Consider the following 25,473-nt stretch of genomic DNA (forward strand, 5'->3'; position numbering starts at 1 on the left):
AATTTGGGGACTTTTCTGCCATAATTTCTTTGAATATTCCTTGTGCCCCTTTTTTCTTTCTTCTCCTTCTGTGATTCCAAATAATGCATGTATTTGTTACCGGATTTTATTTAAGTTTTTTGACTATGCTGGAGAAATGAATTTCAAGAGCACGTCGGGTGAGTTAGGCCAGTAATTTATTCAGGTTGGGAAGGAAGAGAAATGGGAGAAAATGACGGATCAGGGGTCCCAGGTAGAGAGGACAGGGGTGGATTTATAAGGTACAGTTCCCCATTATAGATTATACCCAGGGTTACTTGCATGGCCATGTGGCAGAGGAAAAATGGCGAGGGCAGCGCACAGCGGGCAGGAATGGGTCTAGAGGCAAGAGAGCGCTCAGGCCTTGAGGTCTGCTTTATAAACTATTAATTATTCCACCCCTTTGCTCATGGCAGGGAGGAGTTCCAGCTATTTGCTGTTTTGATTGATTACCCCACCCATCAATCCCCCAGTGAGGACTTAATGATAAATTTCCTGGAGAATATCGGGTTGTTGTTTTGTGTTTTTTTGTGTTTTTTTTGTTTGCATCCAGAAGAAGTGTTTGTTCTGTATCGCAGAATCCTAGAGGTGGGGGTCTTGCAGCAGCCACCTTGGGGGTTACTGATGTCCCCGTGGACTCTGCCAGGTTCCAGATCCATCTATTAATTCCCTGTCTTATTAGCTTGCTTCATACTGGTATGCTTGATTGTGTCCCACAGGTTTCTTAGGCTTCTGTTTATTCTTTTTTCTTTTTCTTTCTGCTTCTCAGTCTCAATCTTTTCAGTTACCTTGTATTAGAAATTACTGATTCTTCTGTCACTTCCAGTATGCTATTGAAACCATCTAAGGAATTTTTCATTTCCGTTATTGTGTTATTCTACTCCAGTAGAATAGATTCTATATTGTTCATTCATTCTTTTCCTCATATTCTTTAGCTCTTTTTCCTTTATCTCCAGGGGCATATTGAGGATAACTTCTTAAAGTCTCTGTCTAGTAAGTCCAAAATGTGGTCCTCTTTGTTGATGGTTTTTGGATTTTTATTTTGTTCCTTTGGATAGGCCATCATTTCCTATTTCTTTTTTGTCTTGTAATCTTTCGTTACATACTGTACATTTTTTTATTTTCATGTGGTAACTCTGGGATTTAGTCCCTGAGCTGTTTGTTCCTTATGTTCTTGTTCAGCAAGTTATATGACAGAGATATTCTTGAATGCCAGGAGCTAATCAAAACAAATAAACCAAGGCAAAAAAAAGCACCTTTCACTGTCTTTGCAAATTGGCTCTTGGTTGGCTGGTGGTCTCCGTCATAATTTAGCCCTCCCATCAAGATCAGCCTGAGGCAAATGAGAAGTGCAGGGATTTCTCTGTTTTAGCTGAGCCTAAGGAATTCTTCCTTAACATTTCACAGGAGTTCCAGTGAATGACCTCTTTACTCCCTTTGAAATAGACCACCTCCCTTTCTGGGTGGTCTCTTGAGGGACTGAATGCAGGTATTCCTTTGCCCCAGGCCATTTCAACTTAATTGTTTCTCCCCTGTCCCCCCTTTCAGCCGGCTGTTTCTCTGCCCTCAGGACAAACTGGGAGGGCAAGCTGGGGGCAAGTTCTTTGGCTTAGTCTCTTGGACTTCCACCACTTATATTGGCTGTGACATTCATGCACCCCAGTACATGCACACAGGGGCCCTCTGGAAGGGGCCAGTGACCCCAGTAGGAGGGGGTGGGGGAAGGGTCAGCAAGGGCACAAGGATCTTCTGTGGCTTTTGAAACTGTGGTTTCTTAATTCAGCACTTGCCTAGTTATTGCAGCCCTTAACTGTTTCTGTGGTTTTGAGGAAGGTTACTGTCTTTAAGAGTACTCTACCGCCTTTGCCTGAGGAGTTTTGGAACAATGGCCTCCCTCAAAACGGGCTCCCACAGATCTGAGATAGCTGATCCCAGGTAGAGATCTGGGAGCAGATCACACACCCCCGGTATTTGGAGGACTAGTTCTTTATGTCCCACCCTTGTAGCAGCAAGTTGCTCAGGGAGCCCTAGCTCCAGTCCCCTCTGCTGCTGGCAGGAGGCTGGGGGAAAGGGGAAGGTGGAACTCAGTGGTCTTCATTGCACATTACTTTATTGCCTCTTCGTCCTCCCTGGATGCTGCACAATGTTCCCCTAGAGTCCGGAATTTCAAAATATTTGATTCAGACCATTCCTTCCATTTCAGTAATTGTTCTGGTGGATGTACTGCTTCCTGGAGCTTTCTACTCTGCCATCATCCCACAATCCTCCTCCTTCTCATTTCTTCTACATTAATTACTTGGAATTTTTCTGTAAGGAAGAGTTGTCAATTCCCCATTTATTTTTTCCAGGCCTTATTTTTTTTATGATTTTTATTTATTTTTAAAAATACTTAGATTACAAAAAAAGTTACATAAAAAAATATAAGGGATTCCCATATGCCCCACTCCCCACACCTCCCACTTTTCCCCACACTAACAACTTCTTTAATTAGTTTGGTACATTCATTGCAATTTATAACACATTTCAGGCTTTATTTTTAATGCTACAGGAAAGGCAGCATAGAGTCCTGCTTCAGAGTAGGTACACAGAGTTGATCGCCAGGATTTGGATCTTGGCCTTGCCCTTGACCACTCATTGACCTGTTAGGTGTTGTGAGAAGTGAGTGGTTCAGTGCACAGAGAGCTCTTAGAAGCCTGCTCACTGTCCAGGAAAGCACCTATTGCTATGCCAGCAATGGGAAGGAAATTGGCAAACCTTCTGCCTAGTGGAAATGGATGCATGCATTCACTCAGCCAGTATCTGTTGACAGTGGTGGCAGATAATAATAGCTGGTGTCTGTTGAATACCTAACAACGGATGTGTGCATAGGGCTTTACATTCAATACTTGCAAATCTTTTTTTCCTTTGTTCAGGTTTGAATCATGCCCCCACAAAGACATTGTCTTAGTTTGCTAAAAGCTGCCAAGGTGATATACCAGAAATGGGTTGGCTTTCATAACAGGAATTTTTTAACTTAGAAGCTGACAGTTCTGAGGCTGTGAAAGTGTCCAGGTCAAGGCATCATCAGGAGATGCTTTCAGGCACATGGTGGCTTCTGCAGGTCTCTGGCTTCTCATTTGGACTCCATTGCCTTCAGCTTCTGGCTGCTCTATCTGTGGCTTTCTGTCTCCCAGGTTTCGATGATTTCACCCTCTTGCTCTCGTGGCCTTTTCTCTCAGCTTCTGTGGATTCCTCTCTGAACTCCTGAGTCTTTTCTTTCTGCTTTTGTGGTCTCATCTTCATTTTACTCCAGTTTATAAAGAACTCTAGTAAGAGAATTAAGACCCACTCTGGGCTATGTCATACTAAAGTAACCTAATCAAAAAGAAGGTTCCTTAACTGAATCTAATCAAAAGGTCCCATCTACAATAGGTTTACACGTACAGAATGGATTGGTTTAAGAACAGGATGTTCTGTGGTCCACAAAAGACTCAAACTACCACAGACACATTCAAATCTTCATCCATATTCCTTTGGTTTTGAACCCATTTGCAAATAGGAACTTTTAAAGATATTAAAGGTGTGGCCAAATGTAATGAGGGTATGATTATAAAGAGGCCTTATAAAGAGGAAATCTGGACAGAGTCAGAATAAGCCAGAAGTCATTGGAAAACAGAAGAGCAGACAGCGAAAGATTTCCATGAGATGGAGGATTGCCAGCACCAGAACACTCCTGTCTAGGATAAAGCATGACCTAGTCAACATCTGGATTTGGGACTTTTACCCTCAAAACGAAGAGATAATGAATTCTTGTTGTTTAAGCCAAGCTTTTGTGTGATATTTGCCATGGAGATTCCATAAACTAAGACAACTTGGTAGGGTTGTTTTATGCAATTGTTGGCAATGTGAAGGACACATGGCTGGTAAGAGCATCAAGCCAGACTCAGTCCTGAATCTGTCCAGTTTGGGAGCCTTGTTTTTAACCACTGAGCAGATGTGCCTCACCACACCTGACTTCCAGGAAAGGTTCATTCACCTGGGGTACCAAGAAGCTGGGCTAAGTGAATGCTGTGCTATAGAAGGGTTTCTCTAGGCTGCCCCTGGAAGATTCAGGTTAGCATAGGCCTGATGAGGTGAATGAGCCCAGGTTTTGGATGGTGTGAGCTAAGTGTGAGGTTAATGTAAATGAAACCCCTGAATGAACCTGTTATTCACCCTCCAAAAACTAATAAAGGAAGAAATTGATATTAGTAACAAGGATAATCTAGAAATTCTGAAATATAAATTTTGCCCCTTAAAGACTAGTTCTTTGCCATTACCTTTTTAACTTCTGTACCCTTTCTTTCCTTTAATAAATACTTTTAATTTTCAGAACACATTTGTGTTTTCTCAGGCTTTGAAACAAAATGTCTTAAACTAGTAAACTATTATCGTTTCATCAATGCAGGAGGGCATAATCAGTGCTATTTCTTAAAATATCCGTGCAGGAGGATAGGAGGGTACACCTGGGGTAAAGGGAATGTCCTGTATCTTTGGGGATTTGGTTTGCACAGATGTGCATATTTATTAAAAGAATGGAGTGGCATACTGGAGACTTCTGTATTTCACTGTGTAAATTTCACTTAAAGAACCATAAGCAAATACTGAGCTCTAGCTAAAGGAATGCATGCAAGTTTCATGTATATGCATACATATCTTGCATATCGTATTAGAGAACTGATGACTGCACTTGACTTTGAAATGTGTCAAAAAGTAAAATGTAAGATGGATGGATATGTAGGTGCATAGCTCTTTGATAAAGCAAATATAACCAACCATTAAAATCTAGCATCTAAGTGGTGAATATATTGGTTATTTATGGTACAGTTCTTCCTATTTTTTGCATGTTTGAAACTTCATAATATTGAGGGAAATTATCAGTGTAGATAAAATAAGGGAATATGTTGAATGGCTTTTGCATTCAGAGATCACGGATATTTACTTAACCTTCCTAAGATTCGCTCTTTTGCTTCCTCAGCGCATTTATTACCTCTCCCTGGAGTTCTACATGGGCCGTACACTGCAGAACACGATGGTGAACTTGGGTCTTCAGAATGCTTGTGATGAAGCTATTTATCAGGTATGGCATTCCTGAGCTGGGCTACCAGGCAGACCTCAGTGCCTCTTGTGGTGCATTGAGATCTTAGTCCATTTTCCCACAAAGATAAGCACTGACGTTAAGATTTGTGGTCTGGGAACGGGAAGTGTCTTACAGTGCATTCTCTAGTACATGGAGGAGAATGGGGGTGGCAGGTGTTCCTCTTTCTGCTTCTGTCTTCCTCTTCTCCCTCCTCTTATAAAGGGAGAAAGTAAAAATTAGATGGGAGAATAATTCACTGAAGGAAAGGACAGAGTTGAATTGTGATGGTAAGCTTTGGAGGTGTGGAGAAGTAGGAGCCTGTGACCACCCCCACCAAAGAGGAAAATTCCACAGCCCCCTAACCACATATATCTCGCTTCTGTAACAAGCTTGCTTGACTGTAAAGCCTTATCTCAAGGCCGCCTCCTGTAGAAAGTCTCGTCAGCCCCTGCCAAAAGACCAACCTGACCCAGCCCTTGTAAATAACAAGAACTCCCCGACGGCTTGTGTCCCCTGATAGAATTCCCAGCATTTGATTAACCGCAAACACCTGCTTCTGTACGTGCTTGCTTGCTGAGCTATTGCCCCCGCCCTGAACCTAAAAGCCTATATAAGCAAACTCTCCCCGCAACCCGGGGGACAGATTCGCAGCATGATGAAAGTAGTTGGTATTGTCCCATTTCTCTTTACTTTATTAAACCATTACCCACCTCTGATTCACTTCCCCACCCCTAAAATCACCCCTTGAGCCCATCCTGCCGTCGTTAAAAAATTGCCTCTTTCTTCTCTAATCAGAAGCAAAGCTGCCTTTCCCTAAGGATTCTTCCTTCACATTTATTCATGTTGAGGCTTAATCCTTCTGTAGTTCATTTGCAGTTTAGCATAGACACTGTAATAGGTTGCGTTTCCATTTTTCCAGTCTGTTCTGATCACTTCCTCCTCTCTTCTTTTCCTGGACTAGCCCTAATTCTCCAGTATAGAATTTCCAGAGAGTATTCTATATGACTCATTCTCCCCTCCTGCACCTGCAGAAAAGGGTCCTCATCAGAGCTGTCCTTCCTTCCCAGCACCCTCTCTTCTCTTTGTTTTATGTTTAATTTTGGTTTTGCAGGTTGGGGAGGGTACTTTGGTGGGAGTGGTGGAATGCAAATCCAGCGGCTCAGCATTGTGGATGGTGGGGGCCCCTCTCCAGGACCTTCCAGTACGAGAATTTATTATAAGTAAGAGTCTTTCAGCAAGATGAACACATGAGCAGTTCTCGCATCTTGCAGTTGCTTCCATGGGAGAACGGTCTTGAATGTTTATTGATAAAATCTTCCATAAGGGAAACGGACTTTGGCCCAGTGGTTAGGGCGTCCGTCTACCGTATGGGAGGTCCGCGATTCAAACCCCGGGCCTCCTTGACCCGTGTGGAGCTGGCCATGCGCAGTGCTGATGCGCGCAAGGAGTGCCTTGCCACGCAAGGGTGTCCCCCGCGTGGGGGAGCCCCACGCGCAAGGAGTGCGCCCGTGAGGAAAAGCCGCCCAGCGTGAAAAGAAAGTGCAGCCTGTCCAAGAATGGCGCCACCCACACTTCCGTGCCACTGACGACAACAGAAGCGGACAAAGAAACAAGACGCAGCAAACAAACACCAAGAACAGACAACCAGGGGAGGGGGGGGGAATTAAATAAATAAATAAATCTTTAAAAAAAAAAAAAAATCTTCCATAAGATGGAGTTGGCTACCTCTAATATTTTACTAAGACAATATCATAAGAGTCCATGTATGGTTCTGAAAGTTCTTTCACTGTATCATTTGTATAACCAATTTTCAGAATGTGTTCAACATTGATTATTCCATCTGCTATTCTTTAGTTTCCTTGGGAGTCTCCCAGCAGAATTTTGTTGCTATTGGCTTTTAGTTGATTGAAATATTCAGTGTTCTCTAAGGTTTTGTCACATTTGTTAAAAACATGAATTAATTCTCCTTTAAATCCCCGTTTTCATAAAAGCCCATGAAGTTGGATACTACTTAGACATTTGTATGATAAAAACCAACTTGAAGATAACTTCCTCTAGTGCATCACAAATACCATCCCAATATATGAACACAGGGATGCTGAGTGTTGGAGCTTATCAAGGAAATTCTAATATCCTTTCTTGAGCATAACATCAGATTCTTCTCGATTTCTTTAAATTTAGCTTCTGACAAGCAAACTACATTATTTCACATATCCTTCCTGGAGTATAATATAAGATTCTTCCCAATTTCTTTAAATTTAGCTTTTGGCAAGTAAACTACATGACTCAGCTTACCATTCTGCCATTTAAGGGTACTTCTCTTCTGTGGTAAGAACAGGATCAACTTCAATAGCATAATATTTTCTTCTAGTTGTAATAACCTTTTTTTGACACTCATGTGTAACCAGCTTGCAGATGTCAATGATATGACATGTTGGGCATCTTTTCCCTATGACTTAGCATCAGATAAAAATCTATTACTTTCTGAAGTGTGGCAGCTTCTCCTTTGATGAGACATCAGAAAATTTCTTATACTCTAGTAGGGTCTTGATAGAAAGTGAACTTTTCCAGAATTCTAACATCATTTTCAGAAGACTCTTGATTATCTAGTCTTCCTTAAGGCACTCTGAGTTCTCCTGTTCTTGATTTCATCCTAGAACAACAGTGTAGATGGCAAGCAAAATCCAGAGGTGAGGGTTTGGATATAGGCATCTCGATAGTCATCTTCCTTTCAAGGTGAAATAGGTACTGGGCCAGCACCCCCCCCCCCCCCACCACCAGGGCATACTTGCTGGCACTCGCTACCGCATCCGGCCAATGAGGAGAGGCAACTTGGAATGGCTGCAAGCCTTCACATGTGCTCCGCAGAGAGGCAGGTGGATGCCCTGTCTTGAGCATAATTCTTTAGCAGTATGTTCAGAAACTGAGATCCACATACTGATCGTTTGGTTGGTGTGCCTCTGTGATCTCTCTTTTTTTTTTTTGTTGTTGTCTCTAATAATTTTTTTTTTATTGACTTTGTAATAATATTACATTAAAAATATATATGTGAGGTCCCATTCAACCCCACCCCCCCACCCCCCCTCTCCCCCCCCCCAACAACACTCGTTCCCATCATCATGACACATCCATTGGATTTGGTAAGTACATCTTTGGGCACCTCTGCACCTCATAGTCAATGGTCCACATCATGGCCCATACTCTCCCCCATTCCATCCAGTGGGCCCTGTGAGGATTTACAATGTCCGGTGATTGCCTCTGAAGCACCATCCAGGGCAGCTCCATGTCCCAAAGACGCCTCCACCTCTCATCTCTTCCTGCCTTTCCCCATACCCATCGTCCACCATGTCCACTTTTCCCAATCCAATGCCACCTCTTCTATGTGGACATTGGATTGGTTGTGTCCATTGCACCTCTATGTCAAGAGGAGGCTCAGATTCCACATGGATGCTGGATGCAATCCTCCCATTTTCAGTTGTAATCACTCTAGGCTCCATGGTGTGGTGGTTGTCCTTCTTCAACTCCATCTTAGCTGAGTGTGGTAAGTCCAATAGATCAGATTGTAGGTGCTGGAGTCTGTTGAGGCTCAGGACCTGGCTATCACATTGTCAGTCCAGAGATTCAAATCCCCTAAATATATCTTAAACCCCAACATTAACTGCACCTCCAGCACATTAGCATGAAAGTCTTATGAAGGGAGATCCCATTTGAGTCCAGATTCATCACACATAAACACCATTTCCAAAGAGGGGCCATCTGACCTGGTAGTTAACCCCATTGGCCATGACCATAACTCCCATGGGTCTCTTTAGCCCTCAAAGGAACCAATATCTGGGGGTTGTATCTGCTTTATCTGTCTCTCTGACTCTGCTCAGTTGTGCATGAGGGCAATCCTTCTGCCAGCCTCCAGACTCTTTTTTAGAAACTCGTAGCCATATAAACTCATTTCTCCTTTCCATTTCCCCCTTACTTTAGGTCAAACAGCATTTTAAAGTCATGGTGTTTTATGTAGACATGGATATTCTGCTGATCCGCATTGAACCTTCCATATAAGGTCATTTTCCAGTTGCATCATCAGTTGGTAGTTGATAGTGGTCCCTCGTTGCCAGGGAGGCTCATCCCCGGGTGTCATGTCCCACGCTGGGGGGAAGGCATTGCATTTACATGCTGAGTTTGGCTTCGAGACTGGCCACATTTGAGTAACATGAAGGCTGACAGGAGGAAATTCCCAGGCACAATGTTGCTCTAGGCCTTGTTCTTATTTTAGGTTTATCAGCTCACAAGCATAGTCATTAGCATCAGGGGCTCACTGTTGAACCCTCACTCCCTCCCAGTCCCCGCCACTGTACCTGGGAGACTGTCGCTGCTCCCCTAGGGACCACGACAGAGCACCACTGGCCAGGAACCCAGTACCCCCCCTGCTGTGGTTTTTAATTGATGCCACTATGAGTATATCCAAACATTACCATGCACCCTGGACATATGTTCTGTACAGCTCCCTGTCAGCCATATATCACCTGTCATTGGTATCCCATACCAGTATCCCTCCATTGCCATTGTTGAAACACTCTGTGATCCAGAACTCCCCGAAATTTGAAGCCCAATATAATGTTATGGTCCCTTACTAGGGAATGGCATATAGCGATGGGTTTAAAGGATAGATAAAGAACTTGGATAAAGTTAGATAAAGAGCTTAGATAAAGAATGTTGACTTGAAAAAATTCCACATCCTATCTTTTTCTTTTTTTTTTTTTTTCCCCCCTAATTATTCAGCTTTTCTTCACAGGAGTCCTAGACCACAGCAATGTATATATATAATATACAGCACTCCCACACATCCATCAGAAAACCTTTTCCCTTCCACAGTGATACTCTTACGCCCTATTCATATCATATTTACTTAAAGTGGTGTACAGAGTCTGAGACATTAGCTTTCTAACAAGGTGACATCTGTGCTTACATTATGGTGCATACTTTAGGATACACAGTTCTTTACATTTTTAGTTATCCTATGCTTTACATTATGGTTTACATTATCAGTCTGTCATCTCCTATATGTTATGGTGTAATATTGCATGTTTTATATCCATCCTTGTGTACTCTCAAGAAACTTCTCTCTTATCCCCCATTTACTTTGGTTCCACACATTTGACGTCCATTTTCCCTTCCACCTTGGTGCCCACAGTGACAGCCAACCTCCGTTTCCTGAGGAGCCACTTCCAGAGATAGATGGAATAGTGTTCAGGGCCTAACTTGCTCAACTGCCCCAATGCCCTGGGAGCCACCCTTTCTCTCGAGGGATACAGTTCCCTCTATTTGATGGCATTAGTCCTCCCCAGGATGTGGGTCCACCCCCACTCTCACTACTTGGGTTTCTACCCCATGGTGTCACCCACTCTGGCAGAATGAGCATTTAGACATTCCCCAGGAGCCCGTCCTGCATCAGACCCTCCCCTCCGAGCATTCTAAACAGGTAACCCTCTTTATTATATTTTGATATGATTTTCTCGGCATTTTACTCTCCACCAACACCTGACCCTCTCCTGTGTTCGTATGCTACCCCTCCCTCCCCCCACTTTTGGGCAACGTTACCCATCCGTCCCTCCCCAGCCACCCTCAAACCCGCAAGGCCCCAACCAAAGGCACCCTCTTGCCCCCCTTTTATCTCTTCTTTGTGTTCATACTTACCACCATCTCGTCTTAAATTCCACCCCTGCAGACATCGGCTCATATCCTTCCTCCACCCTCCGATTTCCTGTAAGCCTATCGTTCAGTCTCTTGCTATCTAGGGCAGCTTGGTTATTTCATATCATTGAGGTCATGTAGTATTTGTCCTTCAATGTCTGGGTTGCTTCACTCAACATAAGGTTCTCAAGATTCATCCATGTTATCACATGTGTTTGTAGTGTGTTTGTTCTTACAGCCGAGTAGTATTCCATTGTGTGTATATACCACATTTTATTGATCCACTCATCTGTTGATGGGCATTTGGGTTGATTCCAACTTTTGGCAATAGTGAACAATGCTGCTATGAACATTGGTGTACATATATCGGTTTGTGTCCTTGTTTTCAGTTCTGCTGGGTATATACCCAGCAGTGGTATTGCTGGGTCATATGGCAAATCTATGGCTAGTTTTTTGAGAAACCGCCATACTGTCCTCCAGAATGGTTGGATCCTTCTGCATTCCCACCAGCAGTGGATGAGTGTTCCCTTTCCTTCACATCCTCTCCAGCACTTGTATTCTTCTGTTTTTTTCATAGCTGCCAATCTTATGGGTGTAAGATGGTATCTCATTGTAGTTTTGATTTGCATTTCCCTGATAGCTAGAGATTTGGAACATTTTTTCATGTGCTTTCTTGCCATTTGTATTTCTTCTTTGGAGAAGTGTCTGTTTAAGTCTTTTTCCCATTTTTTAAATGGGTTGTTTATCTTTTTATTTTCAAGATATAGGAGTTCTTTATATATGCAAGTTATAAGTTTCTTATCAGATATATGATTGCCAAATATTTTCTCCCACTGTGTGGGCTCCCTTTTTACTTTCTTGACAAACTCCTTTGAGGTGCAGAAGGCTTTAATTTTGAGGAAGTCCCATTTATCTATTAGTTCTTTTGCTGCTCGTGCTTTTGGTGAGATATTCATAAATCCATTTCCTATTACAAGGTCCTGTAGATGTTTCCCTACACTGCTTTCTAAGGTTTTTATGGTCTTGGCTCTTATATTTAGGTCTTTGATCCATCTTGAGTTGATCTTTGTATAAGGTGTGAGATGGTAATCCTCTTTCATTCTTCTACATATGGCTATCCAGTTCTCCAGACACCATTTGTTGAATAGGCCACTCTCTCCCAGTTGAGAGGGTTTGGTGGCTTTATCGAATATTATGTGGTTGTATATGTGAGGTTCTATATCAGAGCTTTCAATTCGATTCCATTGGTCTATGTGTCTCTCCTTATGCCAATACCATGCTGTTTTCACCACCGTAGCTTTATAGTATGTTTTGAAATCAGGTAGTGTGATTCCTCCAATTTCGTTTTTCTTTTTCAGTATGTCTTTGGCTATTCGGGGTCTCTTTCCTTTCCAAATAAATTTCATAGTTTTTCTAGTTCCTTAAAGAAGGCTGCGTTGGTTTTTATTGGGATTGCATTGAATGTGTAGATCAGTTTTGGTAGGATAGACATCTTAATAATGTTCAGTCTTCCTATCCATGAACAAGGAATAGTCTTCCATTTATTTAGGTCTTCTTTGATTTCCTTGAACAATCTTGTATAGTTCTCGGTGTATAAGTTCTTTACCTCTTTAGTTAAATTTATTCCTAAGTATTTGATTTTTTTATTTACTATTGTGAATGGTATTTGTTTCTTGATTTCCTCCTGATCTTGCTCATTATTGGTGTACAGAAATGCTACTGATTTTTGTGCATTGATCTTATAACCTGCGACTTTACTAAACTCATTTATGAGTTCTAGAATCTTCGTTGTAGATCTCTCAGGGTTTTCTATGTATAGGATCATGTCATCTGCAAATAATGAAATTTTTACTTCTTCCTTTCCAATTTGAATGCCTTTTATTTCTGGTTCTTGCCTCAGTGCTCGAGCAAGTACTTCTAAGACAATGTTAAATAGGAGTGGAGACAGTGGGCATCCTTGTCTTGTTCCTGAGTTTAGAGGGAAGGAGTCTAGGATTTCTCCATTGTAAACAATATTGGCTTTAGGTTTTTCATATATACTCTTTATCATGTTCAAAAAATTCCCTTGTATTCCAATCTTTTGGAGTGTTTTTATCAAGAAAGGGTGCTGTATTTTGTCAAATGCTTTTTCTGCATCAATAGATATAATCATGTGATTTTTTTCCTTCAGTCTGTTTATATGGTGTATTACGTTGATTGATTTTCTTATGTTGAACCATCCTTGCATACCTGGGATGAATCCCACTTGGTCGTGGTGTATAATACGTTTAATGTGTTGTTGAATACGATTAGCAAGTATTTTGTTAAGTATTTTTGCGTCTAGGTTCATTAGAGAAATTGGTCTGTAATTTTCCTTTCTTGTGATGTCTTTGTTTGGCTTTAGTACTAGGGTAATGTTGGCATCATAGAAGGAGTTGGGTAATGTTCTTTCTGTTTCGATGTTTTGGAATAGTTTCAGCAGGATTGGTGTCAGTTCTTTCCAGAATGTTTTGTAGAATTCACCTGTGAAGCCATCTGGCCCTGGGCTCTTCTTAGTTGGGAGATTTTTAATAACTGATTCTATCTCTCTGCTTGTGATTGGTTTGTTAAGATCATCAATTTCTTCTTTCGTCATTATGGGCTGCTTATGTGTTTCTAGGAATTTGTCCATTTCCTCTAGATTGTCATTTTTGTTGGAATATAGTTTTTCAAAATATCCTCTTATGATAGTCTTTATTTCTGTGGGGTCAGTGGTGATATCGCCTTTCTCATTTCTTATTTTGTGTATTTGCATCTTCTCTCTTTTTTTCTTTGTTAGTGTTCCTAAAGGTTTGTCAATTTTGTTAATCTCAAAAAACCAGCTCTTGGTCTTGTTTATCTGTTCAAGTGCTTTCTTATTTTCTATTTCATTTAGTTCTGCTCTTATCTTTGTTATTTCCTTCCTTCTTCTTCCTGTTGGGTTACTTTGTTGTTGTTTTTCTAATTCCTTCAAATGTGCAGTTAGTTCTTCAATTTTTGCTCTTTCTTCTTTTTTGATATATGAATTTATGGCTATAAACTTCCCTCTCAGTACTGCTTTTGCTGCATCCCATAAATTTTGGTATGTTGTGTTATCATTATCATTTGTTTCAAGATAGTCATTGATTTCTTTTGAGATTTCCTCTTTGACCCACTGTTTTTCTAAGTGTGTGCTGTTTAATTTCCAAATCGTGGTGTGAAATCTGGGCTTCTGTCCCTTGCAAATCTCCAGCTTGACTCCACTGTGGTCAGAGATAATGTTTTGTATGATTTCAATCTTTCTGAATTCGTTCAGCCTTTCTTTGTGGCCTAGCATATGATCTATCTTGGAGAATGATCCATGTGCGCTTGAGAAAAATGTATATCCTGCTGTGTTTGGGTGTAGCGATCTATATATGTCTATTAGATCGAGCTCCTCTAATATACTATTCAGATGTTTTGTTTCTTTGGTGATTCTCTTTTGAGATGTTCTGTCCAGAGTTGAGAGTGGTGTATTAAAATCCCCCACTATAATTGTAGATGTATCTATTCTTTCACTTAGTTTTTCCAGCGTTTGCCTGACGTATTTAGAGGCACCCTTGTTAGGGGCATAGATATTTATGATTGTTCGATCTTCTTGACAGATTTTCCCTTTGACTAAAATGTAGTATCCTTCTTTGTCTCTCACAGTTGTTTCACATTTAAAGTCTATTTTGTCTGATATTAATATAGCTACTCCTGCCTTTTTTTGGTTATTGTTAGCTTGTATGATTGTTTTCCAGCCATTCACTTTCAATCTCCATGCGTCTCTGGGTCTAAGATGTGTCTCTTGTAGACAGCATATGGATGGGTCATATTTCCTTATCCAATGTCCCAGTCTGAATCTTTTGATAGGTGAGTTTAATCCGTTGACATTCAGTGTTATTACTATCAAGGAATTATTTGTGTTAGCCATATTTTGATTGGATTTGTGTTTGTCATATTTTGTTTGTATTTTTTTTTTGTCTTTTTTGTTGTTGTTGTTGGTCTTATACTCTCCTCCAACTTTGCCTTTCCTGTTTTTTCCTTTCTTCCTGCAGAACTCCCTTTAGAATTTCTTGAAGGGGAGGTTTCTTGTTGGTATACTCTTTCAGTTTCTGTTTGTCTGCGAATATTTTGAACTCTCCATCATGTTTGAATGCTAGTTTAGCTGGATAGAGTATTCTTGGTTGGAAGTTTTTTTCCTTTAGTACCTTGACTATATCATACCACTGTCTTCTTGCCTCCATGGTTTCAGAAGAGAAATCAGCACTTAATCTAATTGAGCTTCCCTTGTATGTGATGGTTTTCTTTTCTCTTGCTGCTTTTAGGATTTTCTCTTTGTCTTGAGCCTTGGATAATTTGACAAGTATATGTCTTGGGGTGGGCCTGTTGGGGTTTATGACTTGTGGAGTGCGCTGTGCTTCTTGGATATGTACATCTGTCTCTTTCAGTAGATTTGGGAAGTTTTCAGCCATTATTTCCTGCAACACTCCTTCTGACCCCTTTCCCTTCTCTTCACCTTCTGGAATGCCTATAATACGTATGTTTGAGCGTTTTGCATTGTCATTCAGGTCCCTAAATCCTAATTGGATTTTTTCTATCTTCTTATTTACCCCTTCTACTATCTGTTTGATTTCTGAAGTACTGTCTTCCACATCACTAATTCTCTGCTCTGTCTCTTCTAGTCTGCTGATATTTGCTGCAAGTGTATTTTTGATTTCTTGAACTGTGGTGTTCATTCCCATCATATCTGTTATGTTTTTGCGTATGTCTGCAATTTCCCCTCCAAGTGATGTCTTCATGTTGTTAACCTCTTTCATTACTGCATCAAATTTGTCGGTGATAAATGTTCTGAGATCTTTCATTGCTTGTGCCAAGTTTTGCTCCCCTTCGTGATTATTGGTTTGTTGATTGGATTCAGCCATGTTTTCCTGATTATTGGTTTGGTTTGTAGATTTTTGTTGCTTTCTGGTCATCTCTTTATTTTGACGAATTTAATCAGTTCCTTAGCTTCTTTGTCTGCTCTTGGAGGTTAATTAGTTGTTATTTTTGCATAGGTGTTATATCTTCTCTTTGTCACTTTTTTCTTCTTATTCTAGTTACTTGTTGTTGGTTAAGCTCACTTTAGAGGAAAGTATTAGTGTTGGGGAAAGGCAATTGTGTAAGCAAGGGAAAAGTGTAAAGTAGTATTGGTGATGTATGTTAACAAAGCAAGAATATGAGATCTGGGAGGATGGAGGTTAGATTCGTGTAGATTGTATAGAGTTATAGCTGTAGGTAGAGTACCTTTTATGAAGTAGATGACTGAATATGGGAGGAATATGGTATGAACTACAAAGCTATTGTTTTCATGAGAGAGGGAAAAAGAAAAGAAAGGTAATATTTTCAAGAGTGGATAACAGACAGAAAACAGAACAAAGGTATTAGAAATTAAGAGTTAGACACTTTGTGGATCAAAGAACGGGAGGTGGGGGGTGGAATATAGGAGAGACAGTAGATGATAGTGGATATCAAGATGCAGGGGAAGGGGGATAGTGTAGGTAGCCTAAATCAGTTCACACAGAAATGAGACAGTGGAGGATGGGAAAACCCCAGCAAATGTGAGGTGTTCCCTGTAGCACCTATTGTATACTTGAATTAAAATAAAATAAGTGGAAGATGAGGGACAAGAGGGAAAGAGAAAACCGAAAAACAAAAAAACTAATTATAATAAAGAAAAAAAGAAAGACAAGAAGAAAGGAAGAAAGAAAAAGAGGATGGGCAAACGGTGGGGAACGGATAGGGGGAAGAGAGATACAGGTATACACATGTCACAATTGCAACACTATCTAAAACAACAACTTCCCCCCGCTTTGCCCTAAAACCCCCCGTCTGTCTGCCCAAATGGGTCTGCAAGCACCTCCCTTCCCACAAACCCCCAATAGGCCGCCCAGGGCCCACGAACTCCCCAGTACTGCAGATGCTCCAAAAAAAAACAAAAAAAAAAACAAAAAAAAAAAACAAAGAACAGAAACCCCTCCGCAGGCCCGGCTCCGCCCGCCGCTGCCCACCGCGGAGGCCTGGACCGGCTCTGCCCGGCTCCTTACGCCGCCGCGGCCTGGCCTGGCTCCGCCAGGCTCCGCTCGCTACAGCGGCCCAGCCGGCTCCCGCGTCCACCTCCCGCCGCTGCGGCCTGGACCGGCCCCGCCCGGCTCCGTATGCAGCCGCTGCCTGACCCGGCTCCGCCTGGCTCCGCTCGCTACAGCGGCCTGGCCCCGCTCCAGCATCTGCCTCTCGCTGCTGCGGCCTGCACCGGCCCCGCCCGGCTCCGTACGCCGCCGCGGCCCGGCCCGGCTACGCCCGGCTCCGCTCGCTACAGCGGCCCGGCCCGGCTCCGGCGTCCACCTCTCGCCGCCGCGTCCTGGACCGGCCCCGCCCGGCTCCATACGCCGCTGCGGCCCGGCCTGGCTACGCCCGGCTCCGCTCGCTACAGCGGCCCAGACCCGGCTCCGGACGCCCGCCGCCGCGGCCTGAACCGGCCCCGCCCAGCTCCGCACGCCGCCGGGGCCCGGCTCGGCCCGGCTCGGCCCCGCCCGGCCCGGCTCCGGCGTCCGCCGCTGCGGCCCGGCCTGGCTCAGCCCCACCGAGCGGGGCTAGATGCCTCGTCTCCGCCTACCCAAGGAGGGAATCCTCTACAGGTAGCTGGGATCTCCGTGTATATTTCACAGACGGATCCTCTCTGTTACCTTCCCTCCAAATCGATGTCCAGACACCTCCGGACCAGCAAAAATCCCGAAACAATCCGGTCCCAAAGAGTCTCCAACGCCGCCCAGCCGATTCCCTGCAGAAGACCCTAACAGGGATGTTCACTCAGCCGCCATCTTGCCCCCTCCTGTGATCTCTCTTAATCTATAGTTTTCACCTCTCTTTTCTTTTTTTCTGCCTTTCAATTTATTTTTGAAAGTGAATCTCTCCTGTGGCATTTCCTGTAGTCTGGGTTTGACTGATTGCATCACATCTTGTGTTCAACATGCTGTTTTGTCCCAGGACATCTGCTCTCATCCCTGCTATTCAATATTGCCCTGGAGATTCTAGCCAGGGCAGATAGGCAAGAAAAAGAAATGAAGGGCATCCAGGTTGGGAGGAGGAAGTAAAACTGTCTCTGTTTGCCGATGACATGATCTTGTATATTGAACAATTTAAGGAATCCACTAAAAATCTGTTAGAAGGGTTGCAGGATACAAGATGTCTACAAAAAGCAGTGTATTTATATACAATTGCAGTGAACAATCAGAAAATGTAATTAAGAAAACAATTCCTTTCATAATAGCACCAAAATGAATAAAATACATAGGAATAAATATAACAGAAGTGTAAACTTACACTGAAAACTATAAAAAATTCTTGAACTATATTAAAGAAAATCTAAATAAATGAAAATACATCCTATGTTAATGGATTGGGAGACAATGTTGTTAAGATGGCAGTTCTTCCAATTGAATCTTTAGATTTAATACAATCTTATTGTTGGTGATTGAATCAGGTACTCCACAAAAGACACATGCAGGTCTTAATCTGTATTTCTTTGAGTGTGAACCCATTTGTAAATAGTATCTTTGAATCTGTTAAGATGAATCAGGCTGTGGACTCATTTGGGAATAGGATCTTGAAATCCTGTTTAGGCATGGCCAAGCGGAATGATGGCAGGCCTTAATCCAAATGACTGGAGGCATTATTAAGAGAGGAAATTTGGTCACAGAGAAGCCAGAAGTCAGGAAAAGCTTCAGGAGAATACCAAGATTCTGCGATGGAGAATTGCCATTACCAGAGTCTAGGAGAAAACATCTTGATTTTGGACTTCAAGCCTTCAAAATCATGAGACAATAAATGCTTGTTTTGTTTGTTTTGTTTTTTTAAGGAGGTACCAAGGATTGAACCCAGGACCTTGTACATGGGAAGCAGGTGCTCAGCCACTACGTCTGCACCCTCAATGAGAATTGGTTTTTTGTTTTGTTTTGTTTTTAGGAGGCACCGGACGTCAAACTTGGGACCTCATGCATGGGAAGCAGGCTTTCAACCTCTTGAGCTATATCTGCTCCCCAGTGCTTGTTATTTAAGCTAGCCCATTGTGTGGTATTTGTCATAGCAGCTTTCACAAACGATAAGACACCCATCATAATTCCACCTGTCTTTATCCAGAGATTTACAAGCTAATCCTAAAATTCATAGAAAGTTGTAAGACACCCAGAATAGCCAAACAATTTTGAAAATGAAGAGCAAAGCTGAAGGACTTACACTTCCCAATTTCAAAACTTACTACAATTATAAAACTTACTACAAAGCTATAGACATCAAGACTGTGTGGTGCTAAGCATAAGGATAGATATAAAGACTAAAGGAGAAGAAATGGAGAAAAACCCCACATTTGTGGCTAATTGATTTTTGAAAAGGATACCAAGACAATTCAATGGAAAAGAATAGTCTTTTCGACAAATGGTGCTGGGACAATTGGATATTCACATGCAGGTGAATGAAGTTGAACCCTTTATGTCACACTGTACAAAAATTAACTCAAGACTAAACTAAAACTATAAGCTCTTACAAGTAAACATACATGGCTTTACATCTTTGTGACCTTGGCAGTGGTTTCTTAGTATGACACCAAAAGCACAAGCAACAAAAGAAAAAAAGATAAATTGGACTTAAAACGTTTGGGCTACAAAGGACATTATTGAGAGAGTGAAAAAATAGCCTATAGAATAGGAGAAAATATTTGCAAATCATATATCTGATAAGGGAGTAGTATGTAGAATATATAAAGAACTTTTCCAACTCAATACTAAAAAGACAAATAACCCAATTTTAAAATGGGCTGAGGATCTGAAAGGACACTCCTACAAAGAGATATACAAATAGTAAGAATCTAAAAAGATGCTCAACATCATTAGTCATTAGGAAAATGTAAATAAAAACTACAGGGAGATACCACTTCATACTCTCTGAGATTGGTGTAATATAAAGTCAGGAAGGAAATATTATGCAGCCATAAAAAAGAATGAGCTACTGATACATGCTCCAGTACTGAAGAGCCTTGAAAACATTATGGTAAATGAAAGAAGCCCGTCACAAAAGGCGACATATTACATGTTCCCATTTATATGCAGTGTTTATCATGGGAAAAGCTATAGTCTGGAGCTGGGGGAAGGAAATGGGGAATGACAGTATGGAATTTTTCTTTTTTGAGGTTTATTTACTTTATTTATCCCACCTTCCTCCCCCACTGATTCTCTCATCTGTCTGCTCATTGTTTGCTCACCTTCTCCAGAAGGCAATGGGAACTGAACCTGGGACCTCCCACTTGGGAGGTAAGTGCACAACAGCCTGTGCCATATCCACTCCCCGTAGGCTGCAATGTCTGCTGACTTGTGGCATCTGCTCATTTTAGGCAATTAGTTCCTTGCATCTGCTTGACTTCTTTAGGAGGCACTAGGACCCGAACCTAGGATCTCTCATGTGGTAGACAGGCGACCAACCAGTTAAGCCACATTGGCTTCTCTGGGATTTCTTTGGAGTAATAAAAATGTTCTGCAATCAGGTAGTGGTGACGGTTGTACAAATTTGTGAGTTTACTAAAAACCATTGAAGTGAACATTTGAAAATGTGATTTGGGGACATGGACTTGGTCCAATGGATAGGGCATCCACCTACCACATGGGAGGTCCAAGGTTCAAACCCCGGGCCTCCTTGACCCGTGTGGAGCTGGCCCATGCACAGTGCTGATGCGCACAAGGAGTGCCGTGCCACGCAGGGGTGTCCCCCGCGAAGGGGAGCCCCACGTGCAAGGAGTGCGCCCCATAAGGAGGGCCGCCCAGTGCAAAAGAAAGTGCAGCCTGCCCAAGAATGGTGCTGCACACATGGAGAGCTGACACAAGATGGCACAACAAAAAGAAACGCAGATTCCCGGTGCCACTGACAAGGATAGAAGCAGTCACAGAAGAACACACAGCAAATGGACACAGAGCGTGGTGGGTGGGGAATAAATCTTTAAAAAAAAAAAAAAAAGGTGATTTGTATTTGTATGGTATGTGAATTAAATCTCAGTAAAGAAAAAATGTTTATGATGAACTCTCTCTAGAACTCTTTTCCATATTCATTTCAGATGCCCACTTTAGCAAAAGTTTTAAACTTTGTCAGTGTTTTAAACCATGTCAAGTTTTAAACTATGACAATGTCATAGTCTATCCTATGGCATTTTTCAGTACTTTCAAAATAAAGATGCATGTGCCCTGCCAGGTTGCAGTGAGCCCACAACAATACTACACTCAAATTGGAAACAGAAGGAACCAACACATTTTCCCCACGTCTACTCTTTAGTGTGTTGGTGTCTGCATTTAATAGGTATTATGTGAATAACAGGTTCCATGTTCAGATACATTTGGAAAATGTCGTAAGCATGTTTTTTCATACTGTATTATCAGGTAAATCCTACTTCTCCCACATACCCAAGAGATCTTTTGTGAAAAACACTCTGAAATTGCTATGCGGTTAAGTCACAATATTTTGAAGTCTTACTCTCAATCAGATTGCTGTATGTAGTCATACACATTCATTATTACCTTTTCTTTATGATTTTGATGTTTCTGTTTTCTCACAGCTTTTCTTACATCCCTTTTAATTAATTAGGTCTTTTTTTTTAGATTAGTGATTCTCAAAATGTGGCCTAGAAACTCTGAGCTCTTTGAGAGACTCTTTCAAGGGGTCTGCTAGCACACTACTTTCCTAATAACACTAAGATGTTATTTGCCTTTCTCACTCTCCTCTCACGAGTTATAGTGAGGCTTTCCAGAGGCTATCCATGGTGTGATATCACGACGGAGTGAATGCAGAAGCAGCGAATCCAGTTGTTTTTTATTAAGCCAGCCATTTAAGAGATTTTTAAAATTAGAATAGTGCCACTCTTCTCAAGTAAATGTTTTTGTTTTTTGTTTTTTTTTTGAAAATGTGGTTATTTTTCATAAGATTGTGTTATGTTAATATGTAATGGGTTTATTGTCATATTAAAAAGAAAGTACTTTAAAACATTTCTCCATTTAAAATTCAAATTTAGTAAATATTAATAGAAATAATGCATGTAAACAAGCTCTTTGGTCCTCCTGAGACCAAAAAGTTTGAAAACCACTGAGGTAGGTAATGGAAGCTTGGCCTAGAATAATAATTGTCCATAGATCTTAACTGAGAACCTTAAGCTCTACATTCTGGAATGGTTTTTAGTCAATTTAAATAGTTGGGAATTTATTGCATTATCTCTAGTTATTAAGCTGCCATACCAGTTTCACAAAATTGTTTATGTGCAATTGTGATACCACAGAAAAAGTGCTTTTAGATTTTGGTTTAAGAGTATATCATGAAAACATCATTAGAACATGTGAGATTAGAGGATTACTAAGACTGTATTTCATCTTTGGGATACCTTTTGCAGTCTGTCCACTATAAATGGATTAATAACTGGCAATAAATATCTGTGACTCTTAAGTCATGTTTAATTCTGACTAGTAAGCATTTTTTTTGAAATTCTGGAAACAAGCTCCTTAATTTTGGCACACAGACTCAATACTAGATTTTCAGGTCTGAGAAAAGCAGACTATCTTTTACTAGAAGCTCACAGATTAAAATATCCTTCATCCTGTTGTTTGAGGGAAAATGATAATAATAATAAACAATTAACTCTTTTTATTTGCAGTTGGGGTTGGACTTGGAAGAACTAGAGGAAATAGAAGAGGACGCGGGCCTTGGAAATGGAGGCCTTGGGAGACTGGCAGGTAAAGGTCGTTCCTGGCTTGAAGGCAGCTGCATGGTGATTGGCGAGTGCATGGTGATTGGCATTGCTTCCAGTGCTGGGTTCACTGGTGCTGGGAGAGTATCATATGCAGACCACTTTCAGGGGTCAAAGAGCTGGCAGAGATGGATACAGACACACACATGCTCATGTGCGCACACACACACATACACAATTTCTGAATGTAGCCCAGCTTGCAGCAGACTGTTCCAGCTTTCATACAATAAGCAGATTGTGTTGAAATGACAGTGTTCCTTTTGGGAATAAGGTTTCTTTGACTACTTTCGTTTATTTATTTATTTATTTAAAAGATTTATTTATTTCTCTCCCCTTCCCCCCCCACCCCCCCTGTTTGTCTGTTCTCTGTGTCCATTTGCTGCGTGTCCTTTTTGTCCTCTTCTGTTGTTGTCTGCAGCATGGGAATCTGTGTTTCTTTTTGTTGTGTCATCTTGCTGCATCAGCTCTCCGTGTATGTGGCGCCATTCCTGGGCAGGCTGCACCGGCTCTCCTTACGGGGTGCACTCCTTGCGCGTGGGGCTCTCCTACGTGGGGGGCACCCCTATGTGGCATGGTACTCCTTGCACACATCAGCACTGTGCATGGGCCAGCTCCACATGGGTCAAGAAGGCCCGGGATTTGAACCACGGACCTCCCTTGTGGTAGACAGATGCCCTATCCACTGGGCCAAGTCTGCTTCCCTACCATCATTTAAAACATTGGTTTTTTAAGAAGTTTTGGTCAGAGCAAGGGTGATATGCTACTCCAGACCCTTCCTGGAGGATCCTGGGGGATACATCGGAGCTTGATGGCCTTCTCCAGGGAATCTTCACCTTTGTCCCCTCTTGTACTCCAAAATAGCCACCAAGTTTCTATCTTCTTGGCATGGCCTCAGATTCTCAAGGTGAAGGGGGAGAGAGGGGGGTTTATTTTCCTTTTCCTGAAGCCAGAAGTTGACCAACAACCTACAGCTGCCTACTTAACTTGGATGCCTGGGCCCTGGTTCTGGGGGGCCTCTGTTCTGCTGCTTGCCTTTGATTACAGGACATTCTTTCTGTTTGGATTTTCAGCCTGTTTCCTTGATTCCATGGCCACCTTGGGCCTGGCAGCGTATGGCTATGGGATCCGCTATGAATTTGGGATTTTTAACCAAAAGATTGTCAATGGCTGGCAGGTAGGTGAGGTTTGATTTCTTCACTGGTTTCCAGCCCTCGTTCACCCAGGAAAATAAATGGAGCACTTTTTATACTTTAGACTCCTTCCTTGAGAGACACGGGCCAGTTGTAGGCCAAGCAAAGCAAAGCAGGGTCTGCCTGTCCTGTCAGCCACCTGATCTCATCCTGGTTACAGCTGGTTGGTGCTGCCTGGATCTGGCGCCAGCTGGTCTCAAGTGCGATTCACTGTTATTCAGGTCAGACTGGGAATCCCAGCCCAGCCCTGTGAAAGGAGAAGGCCCCCAGGCAAGGCTGCCTGCCCTGTGGGTGAGGGCCCCACGGGGCACCGCTGCTTTTCCTGCTGAGTGACAGGTGGAGAGGGGACGTGCTCTTCAGCCTCACCATCCATGGCCAGTACCTCTGGGAAGTTAGAAACAGCACTCTGGGTTCTCCTCCCTCCTCTACCCTCACTCCTCATGCCGGTGAAGTGGTGGGTCCTGTGGGATTAGGGGCTCATCAGCCCTTAGGAAGAGTAAGCGCTGGTTGAGTCAGCTTCACACAGCAGCTCTGAGGTGGTCAAGACCATGTTAGGAAAAGAGCACAATCCCCGAGGCAGCCTGACCTCCCTCGGCTAGGTGAGGCGGGCGTTTCTCCTCAAAGGACAGTTAAAACAGAAGTGATAACTCTGTCACTTGGGTAAAGAATAGTATATTTACATCATCTGAGGCTTAGCAGTCACAGGGAAAGCAGGGCAAAAGGTTTGTAACATCAGAATAGTACAGTCTAAATGAAAAAGCGAACGGCTGGAGTGAGGCAACGTCCTGTACGTCAATGGGGTTTGGGTCGCAGAGGTGAGTACAGTTGTCAAAACTCATCAGCGGTGCACTTAGGGCTTACACATTTTACTATATAGAAACCAACCTGAAAAACAAACACATACTGAACAGCATATTAATGACACACTGAAGTGTTTAGGGGAAGTGTACTGATGTCTGTGTCAAATGCATCAAAAAATTAGATGGACTGATTGATCTGTGATAAATCAATTATAATGAAGTGTTAGCAATTCTAGAATCTGGGTGATAGGTGCTCATGGGAACTTCTTTTAACATTTCTGAATGCTTAAAAATTTTAATAATGAAATGTTCAGAAAGAAAAGTAACAGCTATAGGTAAAAGAAAACTTAGGACAGATTCGGATCCATTGCTTATTGAATCACACAAATAGTCTCTCCTGCTTTAAAAAAAGAAGTGCAGAGTTCCTCATGGTCTCATCCAGTTCTCTGCTTACACATCTATCAGCCGTGTTTGCTCCATCCCAGCTCTTGTGGTCCATACGTAAAGTGCTTGTTTATAGGACAGAAACTCTTGAGATTTCTTGATTTGTTGGTGCCACAACTACAAGCAGGAAGATTTTTGTTTGTTTTAACATACAGACATTTCTTCTGGCAGCCCTCATTCCTACAGCTCTGCCATGCCATGTACCAGTTTACAGACTGTCTCAGTGGTGAACACGCCCTTTGCCCTGTCCCATTTTCATGGAACCTGTCATTTAGAATGGTTCTCAGTGGAGCTGCACTGCAGCAGACAGTAGAAGGCTAGCAGTGTCATACATGCGGCACGGCCAAGGCCCTGGGCACAGGGGTAGGGGAGGAAGGCAGAATGGGTCTCACATGGAGGATGTGCTCCATATTGAGAGGTGCTGCTGCT

The 25,473-nt window shown here is 42.3% G+C and overlaps 1 protein-coding gene and 1 pseudogene across 2 annotated transcripts in view; one reads left to right on the forward strand and one right to left on the reverse strand.

Moving 5' to 3' along the window:
• The window catches only part of PYGB (glycogen phosphorylase B), an 86,786-nt gene that overhangs the window by 23,705 nt on the left and 37,608 nt on the right, over positions 1-25,473 (forward strand). Inside the window, exons 2-4 of one of the 2 annotated variants that reach the window (XM_058286785.2) lie at positions 5,015-5,116; positions 22,518-22,596; positions 23,681-23,784. In XM_058286785.2, the coding sequence (XP_058142768.1) occupies positions 5,015-5,116; positions 22,518-22,596; positions 23,681-23,784 (285 nt within the window). The remainder of the gene's footprint in view (positions 1-5,014; positions 5,117-22,517; positions 22,597-23,680; positions 23,785-25,473) is intronic. The other variant, XM_071211592.1, reaches the window with a different exon arrangement.
• On the reverse strand, positions 6,800-8,014 carry LOC139437550 (cytosolic 5'-nucleotidase 3A-like; annotated as a pseudogene).

The sequence above is a fragment of the Dasypus novemcinctus genome, chromosome 24, assembly GCF_030445035.2.
Source record: "Dasypus novemcinctus isolate mDasNov1 chromosome 24, mDasNov1.1.hap2, whole genome shotgun sequence".
Classification (NCBI taxonomy): Eukaryota; Metazoa; Chordata; class Mammalia; order Cingulata; family Dasypodidae; genus Dasypus; species Dasypus novemcinctus.